Here is a 20,552-nt window from a genome sequence, read left to right as displayed (position 1 = left end):
GAATATGTTATGAATTTGAATGTCCAAGTGACACTTCTAAGATGTTGTAGTACTAATCAAATGATTACAGGTTAATGACACTTTATTGACACTCCAAGGGTGCAGTTCAGGTCACGATTCCGTTGTCATTGTAAGTAGTACATCAGACCTTAAGTAAACTTTCAGATGATCGTTCCCCTCGTCATTGTAGAGAAAACAAACACTGGGCAGTAGAAACAGTTTTGGTAGGCAGTTTGCTCTGGCTCAGATTTGCTCTGTTAAAGTCTCTAACCACAATGTAAGATTAACATTAGAAGACATTTCAAAAGATTAACTTCTGTGAAATTTTTAAATGCATTTTTATGTCTTTTGTGCTTCATTAATTTACATTAGAGTGCGATTTGTCTTGCAGGGTCACATAACGAACAGCCATCTGTCAGGCCATGTGCCACAACCGAACAAGGTATTGCAATTTTTGTCGTGTCTTTCACATAAAGAGGATGTCCTCTTTTAAAAAAAAAAAAAAATGTAACTGCATTCAAATTCTTACTTTTCACACTTTTCTTTTTAATGTCTATATAGTATTGTCTCCAGTCCCAAATGCTTCATTGCCATCCCAGTCCCAGATGACCCCCCAGTGTATGTGAGAACTTTGCTGTCGCATCTTATTTTATACACATTATACCTTAATACCAACACAGCCTAATGTATAAATACATACATTTCTCAGAATCAGAATTCATACAGTTAAAAATATAGAGGCTACAATGTCTGTCATTGCTCAACAAGAGCTAAAGTACAGCCAGCTAATTTGACAGTAACTAATGCAGTAAAATTGCACAGCAGCCTTGTTACTTTACCTTCACTTATAGCCAACCCTGGTCCTCGAGAGCCACTTCCCTGCTTGTTTTCCAGCTGTCCCTGCCCTTCCAGCTTCTGATTGACAACACACCTGATCCATTACTAATCAGCAGTGAGTAAGGCATGGATAGTTGGAAAACAAGCAGGTCAGTGGCTCTCGTATTTTAACATTGCCATGATGCACACTACTGTTAATTTGTAATATTGACCATATGTTAAAATGTTCATGAAGTGAAGTAATACTGAATTATTTTTTTTAGTATTTTTTTAGTATTTTTTTTTTAGTCCTGTCAAATACTTAAAGGCCAAATGCAGGTGGCCAACTTTCAAAGCTACAGCTTTGTACTATGTAATTTAAGGTAATTTTGGCCTTATGACATTAAAAAAAAAAATTTCATGTTCCTAGTCCGTTATTTATTTAAGGGCCACCTGTCTTTATCAGAAATGTCCTGTTCATGTTCACACAGTTACACATCTACTTTATTTCAAGAGCACCATAGAGATATTGAAGCGGCAGTGGACTAATGCTGTTTTTATGTACACTAGCACACATCTAATGCAGAAAATCTTTTATTGACATAAGATTATTCTAGACTAAAATAACATATACTTATTGTTTACTTGTTACTAATGCTTCTTTCATGAAACTGAAAAAGTCTTGTTCCATTGTATTTTAAATGTATTTGTATAACCTTGAAGGCATTTTCAAAATAAGTGCATGTCATTTAACTCAATTTTGCCATTTTGTTTCTTAAATATCTTAAAATATTCATGCTCTCTTCCCTCAGATGCTCTGAAGAGGTGGAGTCCAACTGCCACAGACTCCAAAATTGATGCATCAATGGTGGAACACCTAAAGCACGCTCCAGGAAGAGCTGGGGGCGGTGGTTATAAGAAATAAGCTGTTTTGAGAGACATTTACATGCGTGTTTACATTAATCCAGTATTTTTGTTTTTTACTTGTTTGATTTATAGCCGTTTAAAATTAATGCAAAACTGTTTCAATTAAAAAAAATGAGTACTGCCACAATAATAATGCTTCTGGAAGAGCAGGTGCTTGTGGAGCAACAAAATGATAGTAAACATTTTGGAATAATGATAAATAAATAAAAGATTATAAATATACATATGTGTTCACTTTTATCCGTTACCTTGGTTATGTTCTTGTTTGAATAATGGCTACTTAAAATTAATGTAAAGCTTTGAGAAAATTGGTGCATGCTTAGAATTAACTACATTATACTATTTCTATTTTCATGTTTATATAGTAGCTGTTTAACAAATGGAAGACCTTGAAAAAAAATGTAATATGCACAAAATATGTTGTAGTAAATTAGAACGGTCTACTTCTTGCTTAAGTCCACAAAATGTTTTATTGTTTGTAATGTACACGTGATTAAAACGTTTTGTAGACGTTCAGGTCTGACTGGACCGACTTTGGACCGTTTTTGAACTTGTAAGTTAAGGTGTCTAAACATCACGACATAACTGATTGCCTTTTCACGATGTTACAGAATGGGTGTGTGACTATTTTATATAGAGGCTTATATACTAAAATTATATTAACACATAAATTAACACATAGTATAGAGATACAGAAGAAGACCCATTTAGACGTCCAGGGACGCACAGAAAAAGACGTGCAGTTCACGTCCAGATAACGTCAAAGACGTCGGTTCAATTTTCATTTTGGAACTATTTTTCAACCATGACGGGACGTGTCGGAGGGACGTCTTTTCAACGATCCTTACACGTCCAAATGTTTGCTGGGTCAGGCTGTGATTGTGCCAGTGTTGCGTAACAGTCATGTAAGTTTTCATGTACGTGAAACTTCAGGGCTTCATTGTTCCTCCTCTCAGAGGTTCTCCTGACGCTCACTGAAGCTCATCCCGGTTTCTCTCCTACAGGAATCGAACGCTTCAGTTTCAGAACCTCAAACTCTCCATCGCTGCGGCTGATGATCTGGAACAAAGGCCCACACTGATTTATTGAAATATCCAGCTTTTTCATACAGCAAATGATGCTTTTTCATAAACGATGGGAGTTTAACTTCTGTTGAGCTGTGAACAATCAGCCAAAGATTTGAATGCAGAGATTATTCTGCTCTCCCCTTAACCATGAGTCAATCACAGGATATTTAACAGTGGAAAAGCATTCACAACTTACTGAAACAGGCCAGAATAAACACTAAAGCTGGTAATATTACAGATGCGTTAAATATGTCTGTATTATGTAACACGTCGCCATAATTAGAAATGTTCATTCGCTGGAACACTAAGTAATATTTCAAAGTGTTTTCCATAATTTTGACTTAAATAATACACTGCAAAAATGATTTTCTTGCTTAAGTCTTTTTTTCTGAATTTTTGTTGTTGGTTTTTGCTTGAAATAAGAAACATATCTGCCAGTCAGACAAGAAAAATAATCTTGTTTTGCCTTTGAATTAAGATTAGTTTTGCTACCCATTGGCAGATATTTTTTTCGTTTGAAGCAAAAACACTTTTTTTACTGAAAACAAAGCTTACTTTCACTTTAGCACAATCAAATATACGTTTAGTATCTTTAGTTAGATTTCAGCACTACTTCCGCACAATAAAAGTGCATTAAGTACAAAATTAGTTGTTCCAATTTATCAGACTTTAACAGCTTAGTATACTAGAAGTACAATTGCAGGGTATTTTTATTATATGCATACAATGTTAATGTATTTGTAGTATACTCAGCATAAAATACATTTATTTTAAATGCATTTTAGTATATTTATTTTTCACTAGGGATCTTACGTCAGTTTGCTTCTCAAGTAAATGCATCTTAATTTAAGAATGTTGAGATGTTTGTCACGGAAAACAAGACAAAATTACTAAAACTTTTATATATATATTTAGACCCATTCCAGTAAACATTACAAATAGTGATTAGAAGTGAAAGAAATGTAAGGATTTGGTAGAAAAGCCGGAGATTCTAGTGCATTCAGTGGATCATATATGAGATTTATCATAAATTAAACCAGAAATGCACAGTATGTAAAATTTGATTTTAGGAAGAAGCTAAAGTGTAAAGTGTAAAGTTATTATTCTCTTGACGTCTGACACTACAACATTAGGAGAAGTTTACAGCTTGTTCTTTATGATCTGACATTATTAGTTTCGGTCTTTTTGAGCGGATCGTCCCTAAACCGAAAGAGCCTCCCATAATCTAAAACTTCGTGGCCTCGGTGGGTCGTCAGCGGTTCGTTCTGGAGTTTCCGTTGCGTCCGATGCGTTCAGATTTTGTCAGCGACTCAAAGGTTCCTCGCTGGTTTAATGACACGCATGAGCTCCTAATTAAATGAATGTCTATTTGAGACGCAGTTCTCGCATATCTTCTGCTGCTTATGGTCATAGACTCTCCGTGATCGAATTATTCCGTGCGCTCCGTGCACATGCCATGGGATTTGATTGTCACGCCTACGCGAGCGTCAGAGAGGCTCTTGACCCGCAGGTTTGCAGATGTGAGGCCGAACCGCTCGTTTCCTTCTGCGAGGTTCTAGATGGGCAGGTTTGACGAACGGTTCTAGAAGGCTGAACGCTGCAGAACGCTGCCACTTCACTTGGCACATTGTGCATCTGCCATTGTGAGCGGCTGACGGATTGAGCCGTGTGTTGCCATGGCGATGATGGCTCATGTTTCCCAGGGAGAGAGAGAGAGAGGAAAAATTCCCTCCTCCACCAAACACGGCAAACGTGCTCAAACTCTTCAGGTCACCAGGATTTGACCGTACAGAACGCATCGCTGAATCTGTGCGCCGAGCGTCGAACGGGCCTCGTGAACGCTGAATGTAAAATGGTGATGTTGCATTTGTTTTTCCCTGAAATGTGACACTGATTTCAGCGCGAGCAGCAAAAATCACACTCAGTGTGACATTTTCACTTTCATATCAGAAATAAATCTCAGTTGTGTGATCACAACTGGTCAGAGTAAATTATTTTTGTGTCACTTTAACTCTGCATTCGTAAAATTCATGTTAACGCTACAAATAATAACATATCTTACCTCATTTGTGACCCTGGAGCACAAAACCAGTCTGAAGTATCACGGGTATATTTGTAGCAATAGCCAACAACACACTGTATGGGTCAAAATTATTGACTTTTCTTTTATGCCAAAAATCATTAGGATATTAAGTAAAGATCATGTCCAATGAAGATATTTTGTAATTTTCCTACTGTAAATGTATCAAAACTTAATTTTTGATTAGTAATATACATTGCTAAGAACTTCATTTGGACAACTTTAAGGGTGATTTTCTCAGTATTTAGATTTTTTCACACCCTCAGATTCCAGATTTACAAATAGTTGTGTCTTGGACAAATATTGACCTACTCTAACAATATTTTTTCAGCTTTCAAATGATGTATAAATCTCAATTTCAAAAATTGACCCTTATGACTGGTTTTGTGGTCCAGGGTCACATATTATAATGAAATCTGATGATGACGTTTTACTCAGGCTGCTTTTTCGTTTACTCATTACATAGAATTTTTCGTATGTTCGACAAGTTATAAAAACACTTGTGCACTGACACTAACAGAAACCTTTCTGCATTTTTACATCTTAATTTATGTAATTTTATATCATTTTGACAAATAAGGACTTTCCCAGAATATGCTTTTGTACAGTTTAGCTAATTTCTGGATACAAATTTGCTCCCAAAATATGGTCGTGTAGGTACAAACACACACTTATTCAGGTTAGGTCAGAATTATTATTGTTGTTGTTTTTAATCTAACCATTGGTCATGATTGCTCTTTAGATTTGCTCTTGCTGTGAATCATAAATAAGGTATGAATTGCATCAAATGTGTTACACAGAAAGGTGTAATAATGTATATTTGATGATGTATTGTCTAAGATTTTAGGTGTAGATGTTGAGAGTAGATGACATGCACAAAGTCACTCTAATTTGCAACAATACTAAATGTTGTGTGATCTGAATTGTGTTTTAAAGATGCTTCGGTGTTTCACACGTTTGAGTGGCGTTTGTCAATCATCTCAAGATGTGCTCTTGTATTCTTGATGTCGACGCTCCTGTGAGTTTTTGGATTTTTTTTTTTATTCGCGCCGCCCACAGATCTCCTCCAGCCCACCGTGATGCTGGTTCTGCACCAGAAGCCCAGCGAGATTGAAGAAATATGAAATATTTAACGCAGCCCATGCTCGCAGTGACCTACTGAGGGAGAGCGAGCTGTTTATCAATGCCAGAAATAGACTTAACGTTGAGAGGATCCAGAGACGCGGCGGTGCGCCGTGATGGACGCGTGCGTCACGAGAAGCAGCGCGATTGACAGCCGTTTCCAGTGCGTTTGTGCTGAGTCAGGCGGTGTGTGAATTACCCAGCGTCCCTCAGACGCACGAGGCTCAGGTGAGCTGCTGTGTGTTCAGGTGTGTGTGTGTTTGCACAGTGATTACGGCCGTGTTCTGCAAACACCTCTGTGACGAGAGCGGCTCGTTCAGCTCGCAGGAAGCCGTTCTTCTGTCCGTAGTGACACCATTATTCAGTGATTCTTCATCAGGTTCCTGTGAGAGTGTGAGAGTGTGAACTGTGAACTCTCACAACAACGTGTGCTGTTGACTGAAAGGTCAGAGGTCACAGGCTGAATATCAATGTGTTTGTTACGTCACTGAAGCCAAGTGAGACGCCTTTAAAGGGATAGTTCACCTTGTCGTCATTTATATCCAGCCAGTCTTCCATGAGTTTCTTTAATCTGTTGAACACTAAAGATATTGGTGATCTCCATTGATTTCTGTAGTATTTTTCCATACTGTGGAAATCAGTGGGGACCAACAACTGTTTAGTTACCCATATTCAGTGACTGTTGTTTGATGGAGTTCAGTGATGGTGTAGATCCACTGTATGTAGTGGATTGTGGTGCTGTGATCAGACTGCGTCGCTCAACCGCTGAAATGCCGCATTGGTGAAGCTGCGGCTCTGAGCGCTGTAATTGTGTTGTCAGTGTTTGTGCGTAACTGTGTTAACTGTTATTGGTTGTTTCAGATTTCCTGTTTGTATTGGAGTGTTTTTATTGTTAATCACTGTTTTATTTGTACATTTTGTACCTCCTGGAGTTATAAATGAAGACACCTGCTGTGATTCTGCACTGGTCCTGATGATGATGGTTTCTATACTGTTGGTCTTGTACAGTTACATTCATGCATTCAGCAGAGACTTTTGTCCGGAGTGTTTATGCAGCTTCCACTTTTAGATCCAGAATATTTGAGCAAAATGTATTTAGTCAGAATTATTGCACTTCCATTCTTTTGTGCTACATCCTTTTGACACTCATGTATGCGATGGCTCTTCATCAGCAATGTTTAACAGTTTCTGTAGGACAAACGTTTATGTGACATGGAATTACTGATGTGACTTTCTAATGTTTACATATACTGATACAAATGTAAGATGTTATGAGCGACATTTAATATAAAGCATGTCTTGCACTCTAGTTATTCCAGTTAGTTACAGCGTTCCAGTGAGTGATAGTGCTCTAGTTATTCCAGTTAGTTACAGCGTTCCAGTGAGTGACGGCACTCTAGTTATTCCAGTTAGTTACAGCGTTCCAGTGAGTGATAGTGCTCTAGTTATTCCAGTTAGTTACAGCGTTCCAGTGAGTGACGGCGCTCTAGTTATTCTAGTTGGTTACAGCGTTCCAGTGAGTGATAGTGCTCTAGTTATTCCAGTTAGTTACAGCGTTCCAGTGAGTGATAGTGCTCTAGTTATTCTAGTTGGTTACAGCGTTCCAGTGAGTGACGGCGCTCTAGTTATTCTAGTTGGTTACAGCGTTCCAGTGAGTGATAGTGCTCTAGTTATTCCAGTTAGTTAAAGCGTTCCAGTGAGTGACGGCGCTCTAGTTATTCCAGTTAGTTACAGCGTTCCAGTGAGTGATAGTGCTCTAGTTATTCTAGTTGGTTACAGCGTTCCAGTGAGTGACGGCGCTCTAGTTATTCTAGTTGGTTACAGCGTTCCAGTGAGTGATAGTGCTCTAGTTATTCCAGTTAGTTACAGCGTTCCAGTGAGTGACGGCGCTCTAGTTATTCCAGTTAGTTACAGCGTTCCAGTGAGTGATAGTGCTCTAGTTATTCTAGTTGGTTACAGCGTTCCAGTGAGTGACGGCGCTCTAGTTATTCTAGTTGGTTACAGCGTTCCAGTGAGTGACGGCGCTCTAGTTATTCTAGTTGGTTACAGCGTTCCAGTGAGTGATAGTGCTCTAGTTATTCCAGTTAGTTACAGCGTTCCAGTGAGTGATAGTGCTCTAGTTATTCCAGTTAGTTACAGCGTTCCAGTGAGTGATAGTGCTCTAGTTATTCTAGTTGGTTACAGCGTTCCAGTGAGTGACGGCGCTCTAGTTATTCTAGTTGGTTACAGCGTTCCAGTGAGTGATAGTGCTCTAGTTATTCCAGTTAGTTAAAGCGTTCCAGTGAGTGACGGCACTCTAGTTATTCCAGTTAGTTACAGCGTTCCAGTGAGTGATAGTGCTATAGTTATTCCAGTTAGTTAAACCGTTCCAGTGAGTGATAGTGCTCTAGTTATTCCAGTTAGTTACAGCGTTCCAGTGAGTGATAGTGCTCTAGTTATTCCAGTTAGTTACAGCGTTCCAGTGAGTGATAGTGCTCTAGTTATTCTAGTTGGTTACAGCGTTCCAGTGAGTGACGGCGCTCTAGTTATTCTAGTTGGTTACAGCGTTCCAGTGAGTGATAGTGCTCTAGTTATTCCAGTTAGTTAAAGCGTTCCAGTGAGTGACGGCACTCTAGTTATTCCAGTTAGTTACAGCGTTCCAGTGAGTGATAGTGCTATAGTTATTCCAGTTAGTTAAACCGTTCCAGTGAGTGACGGCACTCTAGTTATTCCAGTTAGTTACAGCGTTCCAGTGAGTGACGGCGCTCTAGTTATTCTAGTTGGTTACAGCATTCCAGTGAGTGATAGTGCTCTAGTTATTCCAGTTGGTTACAGCATTCCAGTGAGTGATAGTGCTCTAGTTATTCCAGTTAGTTACAGCGTTCCAGTGAGTGATAGTGCTCTAGTTATTCCAGTTGGTTACAGCGATCCAGTGAGTAACGGCGCTCTAGTTATTCCAGTTAGTTACAGCGTTCCAGTGAGTGATAGTGCTCTAGTTATTCCAGTTAGTTACAGCGTTCCAGTGAGTGATAGTGCTCTAGTTATTCTAGTTGGTTACAGCGTTCCAGTGAGTGACGGCGCTCTAGTTATTCCAGTTAGTTACAGCGTTCCAGTGAGTGACGACGCTCTAGTTATTCCACTTAGTTACAGCGTTCCAGTGAGTGACGGCGCTCTAGTTATTCCAGTTAGTTACAGCGTTCCAGTGAGTGACGGCACTCTAGTTATTCAAGTTAGTTACAGCGTTCCAGTGAGTGATAGTGCTCTAGTTATTCTAGTTGGTTACAGTGTTCCAGTGAGTGACGGCGCTCTAGTTATTCCAGTTAGTTACAGCGTTCCAGTGAGTGACGGCGCTCTAGTTATTCCAGTTAGTTACAGCGTTCCAGTGAGTGATAGTGCTCTAGTTATTCTAGTTGGTTACAGTGTTCCAGTGAGTGACGGCGCTCTAGTTATTCCAGTTAGTTACAGCGTTCCAGTGAGTGACGGCGCTCTAGTTATTCTAGTTAGTTACAGCGTTCCAGTGAGTGACGGCGCTCTAGTTATTCAAGTTAGTTACAGCGTTCCAGTGAGTGATAGTGCTCTAGTTATTCTAGTTGGTTACAGCGTTCCAGTGAGTGACGGCGCTCTAGTTATTCTAGTTAGTTACAGCGTTCCAGTGAGTGATAGTGCTCTAGTTATTCCAGTTAGTTACAGCGTTCCAGTGAGTGACGGCGCTCTAGTTATTCTAGTTAGTTACAGCGTTCCAGTGAGTGATAGTGCTCTAGTTATTCCAGTTAGTTACAGCGTTCCAGTGAGTGATAGTGCTCTAGTTATTCCAGTTAGTTACAGCGTTCCAGTGAGTGATAGTGCTCTAGTTATTCCAGTTAGTTACAGCGTTCCAGTGAGTGATAGTGCTCTAGTTATTCCAGTTAGTTACAGCGTTCCAGTGAGTGATGGTGCTCTAGTTATTCCAGTTAGTTACAGCGTTCCAGTGAGTAACGGCGCTCTAGTTATTCCAGTTAGTTACAGCGTTCCAGTGAGTGACGGCGCTCTAGTTATTCCAGTTAGTTACAGCGTTCCAGTGAGTGATAGTGCTCTAGTTATTCTAGTTGGTTACAGCGTTCCAGTGAGTGATAGTGCTCTAGTTATTCCAGTTAGTTACAGCATTCCAGTGAGTGACGGCGCTCTAGTTATTCCAGTTAGTTACAGCGTTCCAGTGAGTGACGAAGCTCTAGTTATTCCAGTTAGTTACAGCGTTCCAGTGAGTGATGGCGCTCTAGTTATTCCAGTTAGTTACAGCGTTCCAGTGAGTGACGGCGCTCTAGTTATTCAAGTTAGTTACAGCATTCCAGTGAGTGATAGTGCTCTAGTTATTCCAGTTAGTTACAGCGTTCCAGTGAGTGATAGTGCTCTAGTTATTCTAGTTGGTTACAGCGTTCCAGTGAGTGACGGCGCTCTAGTTATTCCAGTTAGTTACAGCGTTCCAGTGAGTTACTGCGCTCTAGTTATTCAAGTTAGTTACAGCATTCCAGTGAGTGATAGTGCTCTAGTTATTCCAGTTAGTTACAGCGTTCCAGTGAGTGATAGTGCTCTAGTTATTCCAGTTAGTTACAGCGTTCCAGTGAGTGATAGTGCTCTAGTTATTCCAGTTAGTTACAGCGTTCCAGTGAGTGACGGCGCTCTAGTTATTCTAGTTAGTTACAGCGTTCCAGTGAGTGACGGCGCTCTAGTTATTCTAGTTAGTTACAGCGTTCCAGTGAGTGACGGCGCTCTAGTTATTCCAGTTAGTTACAGCGTTCCAGTGAGTGATAGTGCTCTAGTTATTCCAGTTAGTTACAGCGTTCCAGTGAGTGATAGTGCTCTAGTTATTCCAGTTAGTTACAGCGTTCCAGTGAGTGATAGTGCTCTAGTTATTCCAGTTAGTTACAGCGTTCCAGTGAGTGATAGTGCTCTAGTTATTCCAGTTAGTTACAGCGTTCCAGTGAGTGATAGTGCTCTAGTTATTCCAGTTAGTTACAGCGTTCCAGTGAGTGATAGTGCTCTAGTTATTCCAGTTAGTTACAGCGTTCCAGTGAGTGATAGTGCTCTAGTTATTCCAGTTAGTTACAGCGTTCCAGTGAGTGATAGTGCTCTAGTTATTCCAGTTAGTTACAGCGTTCCAGTGAGTGATGGTGCTCTAGTTATTCCAGTTAGTTACAGCGTTCCAGTGAGTGATGGTGCTCTAGTTATTCCAGTTAGTTACAGCGTTCCAGTGAGTAACGGCGCTCTAGTTATTCTAGTTAGTTACAGCGTTCCAGTGAGTGACGGCGCTCTAGTTATTCCAGTTAGTTACAGCGTTCCAGTGAGTGACGGCGCTCTAGTTATTCCAGTTAGTTACACCGTTCCAGTGAGTGATGGTGCTCTAGTTATTCTAGTTGGTTACAGCGTTCCAGTGATGTTCCAGTGACAGTGTTCTTGTTAATTACAGCATTCCAGTGAGTGACTGTGTTCTTGTTAGTCACAGTGTTTCAGTGTTGTAGTGTTCTAGTTAGTTGCAGTTTTCCAATAATAGACAGTGTTGTATTTAGTGACCGTGTTCCAGTGCTGTGGGCAGGTGTGTGTATATGTGTGTGTGTGTGTGTGTGATCATGAGAAACAGTCTGTTTGTCTCACACAGATGTCAGTCCGTTCTGTGTGTGAAGGTTGACGTGTTTCCATCTGTGATGTGTGGTGGGATCATGTGTTGAGCTTTAACTGAGATCAGAAGGAGCGTCGGATCTGGGGGGTGATTTTCTTTGAAGCTACTTTTGGACTCAATCAATATGTGCTGCAAACGCGTGTTGATCCTTTCCAGCTCTCAGGAGGATTGCGCTCACACCTCGTCCGTGTCTCAGAGGGCCGTCGCTGCCGTCATCGCTCACAACTACAGCTGCTCTCCAGTCCGTCTGTCTCTCAGCCCGTCTGTCTGTCCGTCTATGGTAATGTGCTCATTGTCTCTCGCATCAGTCTTTGTCTTCTCAATGGCTTCATGAATATGAGTCTTTCTCAGGTTTTGTTCAATGTTATTTATGTCGTGTCCATTTGGCCGTCCGCTGACACAAAGCACGCGGTTTATTCCGTGAATAAATATGAGCGGATCTGAATGAGGCGTTAAAGCACACATCGGCGTGTGTGTGTGTGAGTGTATGTGTGTTAATTTTCTCTCCCTGTGGGTTGTAAAGCAGGTTGTCCAGCTTGCTAATGGATCGATGGCTGGAGAGAGGAGAGACAGGCAGAGAGAGAGACAGACGCACAGATGGGCTTGTTTTATCAGGTTCATATAATCTTGTCACGGTTCTGTTCTGACACACCTGTACGTCTGCGACTCCTTTTCATCCTGAGCAGGTGCACGTGGATTCAGAGCCGTAACGCGTCTGTTTTTCTCTTGAGTGACAGTGAGACGAGACACACGGCGCTCAGACCAGAGTGAGACAGGAACAGGAAATACACTGCAGAGAGACACATGTGAACATGACTCAACAGGGGACAGACAGACAGAGAGAGAGAGAGAGCATTGGGCTCAGGTGACGGCCGTTAGAGAGAGTTAATTAATCACATCAGTAAATGTTTACACATCTGTGACACACACACACACGACTGAGCGTCTCACTGGATTCACTTTTCTCAAGTGACCTGGAACATTTTCAGGAAATTCAGTCATTTGTGCTTGAACATTTCCAAACAATATATAATCTTTCATATACAATACTTTCATCTGAAGTGGTTACAGCTGAATTAACCGTGTAAAGCCGGATATATGAAATAATACTCAGATACTCAGTACTCAGTTTAGACAGAATAAATAAACAGTGAGACAGTCAAATAATTATGGGTCAAAGGTCACCTTAAAGGCTTCAAATGTCTAACTCTCTTTATGATTTTAATTTTAAAAAACTGTAGTGTTGAATTTGATGTTTTATTCTAAATAACCCTTTTAATAAACAAATATTGGGAGGCATGCTGACACTGAGATGTGAAACATATTTCAAAATAAGATGAAAAAAAAAATTAAACTGCAGTTAAACCATTAATTACTTTATTAGTGCTAGTAAGAGTGAGGGAGAAACACGATACGATGAGAATCAACCGCTTTCACAGTGTGTGTGTGTGAAGTTCAGAGTGTAAATAAGTCATCTCACACACACACAGGTGAGCGTTTAAGGCTCTTTCACACTACTTCTGTTGCGGTTGTGTGATGTCAGAGTTCTGCTGTGAAAACGTTCTGTGCGTGTAAAGTTTACAGGGACAAACGCTGCACAGGTGTGAAGATGGAATCAAACAATCGCAGCGAGTGTGAAACGTCCCACAGACGCAGGCGTCTTTACTTTTTAGTGTTCTCAGCTCATGTGATCTCCATTCACTCTCACAGCGCCGTGACTTCAACGCTGGAGTAATAAACGATGGAAATTTACTGAGCTGTGCCGTCTGTCCTTCTGTTTATACACTTCAACAAACACAAGAAGTGTTGGTTTGTTCCTCTTCAATCCTCTGTGTTGTGTTTTGTTCATAATGTCATCCCGTGAAGAGCATGTGAAGAACACTGGGAACCAGACAACACTCTTCTGGCCATTGTGTGTGAGTAATCAGAGATGTGAGCCGCTCGCTGTGTATCTGCTCAAGGCGACGCGCGCGACGTGAAGTGACATGCGAATTGACAGACACCGTCTCTCTAAAAGCGTTTCCGCTCTTCCTCTTAAACGTGCTGTCACTGGAGATCAGAGTCTCTTTCCTGAACGTCGGGCCGCATTTCTCTCCTCGCGTCGTTTTATTTCATTCACTTGTGTTAGAGTCGCCTCCAGTCCAGCTGCTCTTCAGTCCACAGGTCACTCGCCGATCAGCTGATCAATAATCTCATTAGTCAGACGCTGCGCTGCACCTGCTCGTCGTCATGGCGATGCTGTCACGCTCCACCTGTACCTGTTCTCAAGAAAAATGATGTCAGGATGCTGAGGGTGGTTACCAGGGTGTTGCTAAGTGGTTGCTTTCTTCCTGGTGCGAAAATACTCTCCTCAAGTACTCCTGAAATACTCCTCTGACATCACGTCAGTGCACTCACTGGATTTTAATATTGAATTTAAACAAGTTGATATGCCTTGTAAAATCACCATTCCATCTATTCTATTCTATTCTGTTCTACAGTATATAATGGTGTCTTTAGAAAAACAGAATCATTATTTGAGGAGACACAGCAGCTGCTTTGCTTTACATGTGAGTTTGTGTATGTGTGTTTGTGTGTGTGTGTGTATGTGTGTGTGTGTACGTTTGAGATGCACTGCCAATTGAATTACCTGTCTGTCTGTTGTCTGCTGCTGCCAGTGACTGATGACACCAGAATTAGTCTTCAGAGTCGCTCTGTCTGTCTGTCTGTCTCTGAAGAGGAGGAGGATATTGAGGTAAAGACAAAAATGCCATTCAAATATCAAAAGATAAGAAATTCATAAGACAGCTTTTTATTATTTGGGATATTACATTCAGAACACACACAATAACGTTTGAGGTCAGAGTTCACCAGTGTACAGTATCCCACAAAAGACGCCAGAGATCACAGTGATGGTAGAGCTGCACAAGTGCACTTTCTCATTTAGGACGCTTCATTTTGACAAAAACACACTCCTTGTTTATATGTTTATGCTTGAAAACAAACCACACATTTGTTACCACCAAGTTTGAAGTAGTGCTCTTAATAAAACTGTTTTTAAAAGAGTAGTTCACTTCCAGAACAAAAATGTACAGATCATTTACTCATCCCCTTGTCATCCAAGATGTTCATGTCTTTGTTTTTTCTCAGTTGATAAGAAATTGTTTCTTGAGGAAAACATTATAGAATTTTCAGTCCATATAGTGGACTTCTATGGTGCCCTCAAGATTGAACTTCCAAAATGCAGCTTCGAAGGGTCTAAACGATCCCAGCTGAGGAAGAAGGGTCTTATCCAGCGAAACGATGGGTTATTTTCAAAACAAATTGACAATTTATATAGTTTTTAACCTCAAATGCTCGAGTTGTCTCGTCTCTGCGATGCGCATGCTTAGTCTGTGTAATCCAGGTCAATACAGTTAGGGCAGGTCATGTAAATACCATTTGATGTTCTTTGCATGTTTACTTTGTAAACACTGGGTCATACCCTAACTGTTTTGACCCAGATTACACAGAGTTCACATCCGCATCGCAGAGACAAGACGAGCATTTGAGGTTAAAAACTTGTCAATTTGTTTTGAAAATGACCAATTGTTTTGCTAGATAAGACCCTTCTTCCTCGGGTGGGATCGTTTAGAGCCATTTGAAGCTGCATTTAAACTGTATTTTGGAAGTTCAAACTTGGGGGCACCACTGAAGTCCATTATATGGAGAACATTCCTAAAATTTTTCCCTCAAGAAACAATTTCTTATCGGCTGAAGAAAGAAAGACACGGGTCTTGGATGACAAGAGGGTGAGTACATTATCTGTACATTTTTGTTCTTCTTCTTCTAACTTCTCCTTTAATTCAGTTTTCTTTTGAGGCTGCTTGTTTGTTTGCCAAAATTGTGGCATCGAGCCAAACCTAAAGCCCCGTAAACTCTCGTAGCACTCTGATATGATGCTATAGTGCAGTACAGATGGAGGTAAATGGGCTTCGGTGATGCTCTGTGTTTTGAGGACTGATGGGCTCACAGCGGCTCCAGGTAATCAGGCCCAGACATGCTCGTCGCCGCTCACTGATCCCGTCTCTCTTTCTCTCTCTTTCTCCTTCCAGAACCTTCCAGAAGTCCAGATGGAGCAGGATGTCGAGAGCACCGTCACGGTTCGACAGCCCAAGCTACCCAAGCAGGCGCGGGACGACGTCCCCAAACCGCTGCAGGACAGGGAGCGCGCCAAGCAGAAGATCCAGCGCTACGTCCGCAAAGACGGCAAGTGCAACGTGCACCACGGAAACGTGCGGGAGACCTACCGCTACCTGACGGACATCTTCACCACGCTGGTGGACCTCAAGTGGAGGTTCAACCTGTTCATCTTCGTGCTGGTTTACACCGTGACGTGGCTGTTCTTCGGCTTCATGTGGTGGCTGATCGCTTACGTACGAGGAGACCTGGAGCACATAGGGGACAACCAGTGGACTCCTTGCGTCAACAACCTCAACGGCTTCGTGTCTGCGTTCTTGTTCTCGATAGAGACGGAGACGACCATCGGTTACGGCCACAGGGTGATCACCGACAAGTGCCCCGAGGGCATCGTGCTGCTGCTGGTGCAGTCGGTGCTGGGCTCCATCGTCAACGCCTTCATGGTGGGCTGCATGTTCGTGAAGATCTCGCAGCCCAAGAAGCGCGCCGAGACTCTGGTGTTCTCCACCAACGCCGTCATCTCCATGCGCGACGGCCGGCTTTGTCTGATGTTTCGCGTCGGAGACCTTCGGAACTCGCACATCGTGGAGGCGTCCATTAGAGCCAAACTGATCAAGTCCAAACAGACCAAGGAGGGAGAGTTCATCCCTCTCAATCAGACGGACATGAACGTGGGCTACGACACAGGAGACGACCGGCTCTTCCTGGTGTCTCCGCTCATCATCTGCCACGAGATCAATCAGCACAGCCCCTTCTGGGAGATCTCCAAAGAGCACCTGGCCCAGGAGGAGCTGGAGATCGTGGTGATCCTGGAGGGCATGGTGGAGGCCACAGGTACGCCACTGAAACCTACAGTCATTTCATTGCACTTAGAGATTACATTTACATGTTATGCAGTTGTCAGGTGCTTTTTATCCAAAGTCACTTGCATTGCATTGCAGGTATGCATTGGATTGGTTCATACACTCTCTGGGAATCAAACCCATGACCATGGCATTTCTAGAAACATGCTCCACTGTTTGCACTTGGAGATTGCCAAATGCATCACATGTAAATGATTTTACCCAAAGTAACTTGCATTGCATTGCAGGTATGCAGTGGATTGGTTCTTGCATTCCCTGGGAATTGAACCCATGACCATTGCATTTCTAGAGACATGCTCCAGTGTTTGCACTCGGAGAATAAATTTACATGTGATGCATTTGGCAAATGCTTTTATCCAAAGTTGCTTGCACTGCATTGCAAGGTGTGCTGTGGATTGGTTCATGCATTGCCTGGCAATCGACCAATGACCATAGCATTTCTAGAGACATGCTCCACTGTTTGCACTCGGAGATTATATTTACATGTAATGTGTTTGGCAGACACTTTTATCCAAAACTGCTTGCATTGCAGGTATGCAGTGGATTGGTTCTTGCATTCCCTTGGAATTGAACCCATGACCATTGCATTTCTAGAGACATGCTCCACTGTTTGCATTCCCCAAATGCATTACATGTAAATGAACCCAAAGTGACCATTGCATTTCTAGATTCCCTGACATGACCATCCACTGTTTTTGCACTTGGAGAATAAATTTACATGCCAAATGCATTACATGTAAATGATTTTACATTGCCTGGCAAGTAACATTTCTAGCATTGCATTGCAGGTATGCATGTGGTTTGGTTTTATCTGCTTGCATTATGCAGTGGATTGGTTCTTGCATTCCCTCAGAACTGAACCCATGACTATTGCATTTCTAGACACATGCTCCAGTGTTTGCACTCAGAGATCACATTTACATGTAATGAATTTGGCAATTGCATTGAAGATGTGCATTTGTTCAGTTCATGCAATCCATGGGAATCGAACCTGTGACCGTTGCATTGCTAGAGACGTGCTTTACTGTTTGAACTATAGGAAGTTCATTGCACTGAACAATTAAATTACATAATGCATTTGACAGGCCTTTTTACCCAAAGCAACTATCTGAATCCATGAGCTTGGCATTGCTAGACATGCATTACAGTTTGCATTCAGATATTACATTTACATATAATGCATTTGGCAGATGCTTTTATCCAAAACCATTTGCAATGCATTGTAAGTATACATTCGTTCAGTTCTTGCATTTCCTGGGAATTGAACCTGTGAACATGGCATTGCTAGACATGATCTAATGTTTGAGTCCGATGAACTTCCTATACTTCAAAGATTATATTTACAGGTAATGCATTTATCAGACGCTTTTGTTTAAAACGACTACAAAGCATTGCATTGAAGGTGTGCATTTAATCAGTTCATGCATTCCCTAGGAATTGAACCCCTCACCTTGGCATTGATTTGAGCTTTAGTTTGTTGCATTGAATAGAAAAAAAGACTCCATAAGTGATTATAGAGGCAGAATTCCCAGCATCCTTTGCTTTAGACTGCACAGGGAGAGAATATATTGCAGTTTAAAGTTCTGCCATGTTGGATCTGAGCATGAGGTTATGTTGACCAAAGCATGAGATATGTGGGCTATTGCTAGGTAAGAATTAGCTGCAAAAATGTAAGGTAATTTGATATGTCTACTTTTGCTGTTTTTATTCAATACAGTGAAATTTCAGATACATGAATAGTTGAATTTGTAGTGTGGTTTATTATAGAGAAATATTCTTTTTATTGGATTAAGCTCAAAGTACTCAAGTATTGCTTTTTAAACTTGGATGGTTTAAGTTAACTTGTTGGGTTTTACAGTACTACTGTACTGACAGAAAACTTGTGACTGCGTTATCACAATATTAAGGAGGTAAATGGTGTGTTACAGTAACATTTAGAACAGATGTGATCATGTTACTGGTACATGAGGATTACTAGCAAAAATAAATATTGAATTTATTTTTCTTATAAAGCCATTCTGATTTAAACACTTCTACTAGAACGCCTCAATCTAAACGATGAAGCAGCTCAACGTGCATACATGCCCAAACCAGTCAGACTGTGGTATTTGAGTTAGGTTACGGCTTATATTTTAGTGAGTTGAACTGGAATGCATTTATAGTAAACCTCCTATCTCTGGTCGTCACCGTCCAGCTAGATAATAAAACAGACGCGGCGGTCATAAAGCTAGAAAGACAAACCCAGTGAAGGCGGCGTGTGGCAGAAGTGTGTCACATGACCTTAAAGGGGCAGTTCACATTAATACATGAACCCACCGTCACCCTCATGTCATTCCAAACCATTTTCAAAACTCAAATGAAGATATTTTTCTACATTTTTCAGTAAATGGCAATGTTTTTACTTTTTCATGTGAATGCTCCCTTTAACGGCATCCTAAGAGAAAGACTCTGAGCTCACATCAGGACTCATGATATAAATATAGTACAAGATCAATACACAGCAGCTTATAAATGCTCTGTGTGCTGGGAAACATCCCAGAAATCCCACTGGAGTCCAGTACTGGAAACACGATAGATGAGCGCGACGTGACCTCGTGTGTCTGTGGATCATTAAAGAATCTGAGCTTCAGTCTCGCATGATCATTTCATCGGCTCTTTTCCCTTTTATGTGATCCGTGAAGTTCCCTTGAAGGTTCAGCAGCTCCTGACGGGATGTGTGAGGGTGGAAGTGAGTCGGAGATTCGTTGTGACAGGCACTCGGTTGTAGAAGCGCTGCGATCGGTTCAGATGAGTGTGTGATACGGCCGGAGTGACGCTTGCTGACGTAACACCATTAGAAGACCACTGACCGTCTCACACTGCCTTTGCTCTTCCAGTTTCATTTGCAGATTAGCGTGACACACAACAGAACTGACACCGATCCTGTCAGGATGTGCTTCATCGTTTGATTCTTTCATTGCAGTGATGCTCAGACTGACCTGGTGCTTTGCAGGTCTGTTTTGCGGCAGTGTGGAGATGAATGTACGCTGGCTGTATTCGATCTCTTCGATTAGACACGCAAACACAAACTGGGCAGAAAAGAGTTTAATAAAGCAGTTTAATCATTCATGCGCTCTGCTGCTCACGGTCCGTCTGTCAGTCACAGTCGCCGTCATGAAGCGTCACCCTTCAAGTCGACATGAAACAGAAGTTGCGATCTGCTTTTCTTGAATGGGCAACTCGAGCGAGAAAAAAGTATGATATTGTCAATCAGGAACAGGGAAGAGATGAGATATCGTTATGAGGGGACGTTAAGAAAAGATTATAAAGGCATGAATTAAAACAGAATGATGCACACAGATATATCATTTATAATAAACACTGCAATGTTCCATAAAACATATGAAACATCAGTTTTGTTTTCATGGTGACTTTAAAGCAGGAAGAGAAAGGTGGAGTGTGTAGTGTGCAGATTTCTACCCAGATAGCACACGTACGTCTGCAAGACGTCTGTTAAAGATCTCTTGATCTGGAAAGCATCTGCTGTGTCTGACAGACGTCTTTCAGATCTCAGTTTTACATACGTTCTAAATCATAAACATCTTAAAGACATCTAACAGACGTCTATTTGACATCTGATAGAAAATGTCCAATATCCAATCGCTCTAAATAATACCCCTGATAGCACACATACATCTCGGAGACGTCTATTTGACGTCTGCATTTACATCTGACAGATGTATTTTTTACGTAGTTTATTGGACGTTTCCTATCAGATGTCACATAGACGTCCATTAGATGTCTTTAAGATGTTTATAGCTCAGAATGTATGTAAAACTGACATCTTACAGACGTCTGCCAGACATTTGTACACAGCAGATGCTTTCCAGATCAAGAGATCTTTAACA

General features: G+C 41.4%; 1 protein-coding gene across 3 annotated transcripts in view; it reads left to right on the top strand.

Annotated features, from left to right (window-relative positions):
* Positions 1-20,552, top strand: part of kcnj6 (potassium inwardly rectifying channel subfamily J member 6) — a 34,227-nt gene that overhangs the window by 3,018 nt on the left and 10,657 nt on the right. Inside the window, exons 1-3 of one of the 3 annotated variants that reach the window (XM_051121048.1) lie at positions 11,971-12,259; positions 12,376-12,509; positions 15,718-16,636. In XM_051121048.1, coding sequence (XP_050977005.1) covers positions 12,187-12,259; positions 12,376-12,509; positions 15,718-16,636 — 1,126 coding nt within the window. In that variant the 5' untranslated portion in view covers positions 11,971-12,186. Of the gene's footprint in view, positions 1-11,677; positions 11,925-11,970; positions 12,260-12,375; positions 12,510-15,717; positions 16,637-20,552 lie in introns of those variants that run through there. The other 2 variants (XM_051121049.1, XM_051121050.1) reach the window with 2 other exon arrangements.

The sequence above is a fragment of the Labeo rohita genome, chromosome 10 (genome assembly GCF_022985175.1).
Source record: "Labeo rohita strain BAU-BD-2019 chromosome 10, IGBB_LRoh.1.0, whole genome shotgun sequence".
Lineage (NCBI taxonomy): Eukaryota > Metazoa > Chordata > Actinopteri > Cypriniformes > Cyprinidae > Labeo > Labeo rohita.
This window is presented reverse-complemented; position numbering and strand designations above follow the sequence as displayed.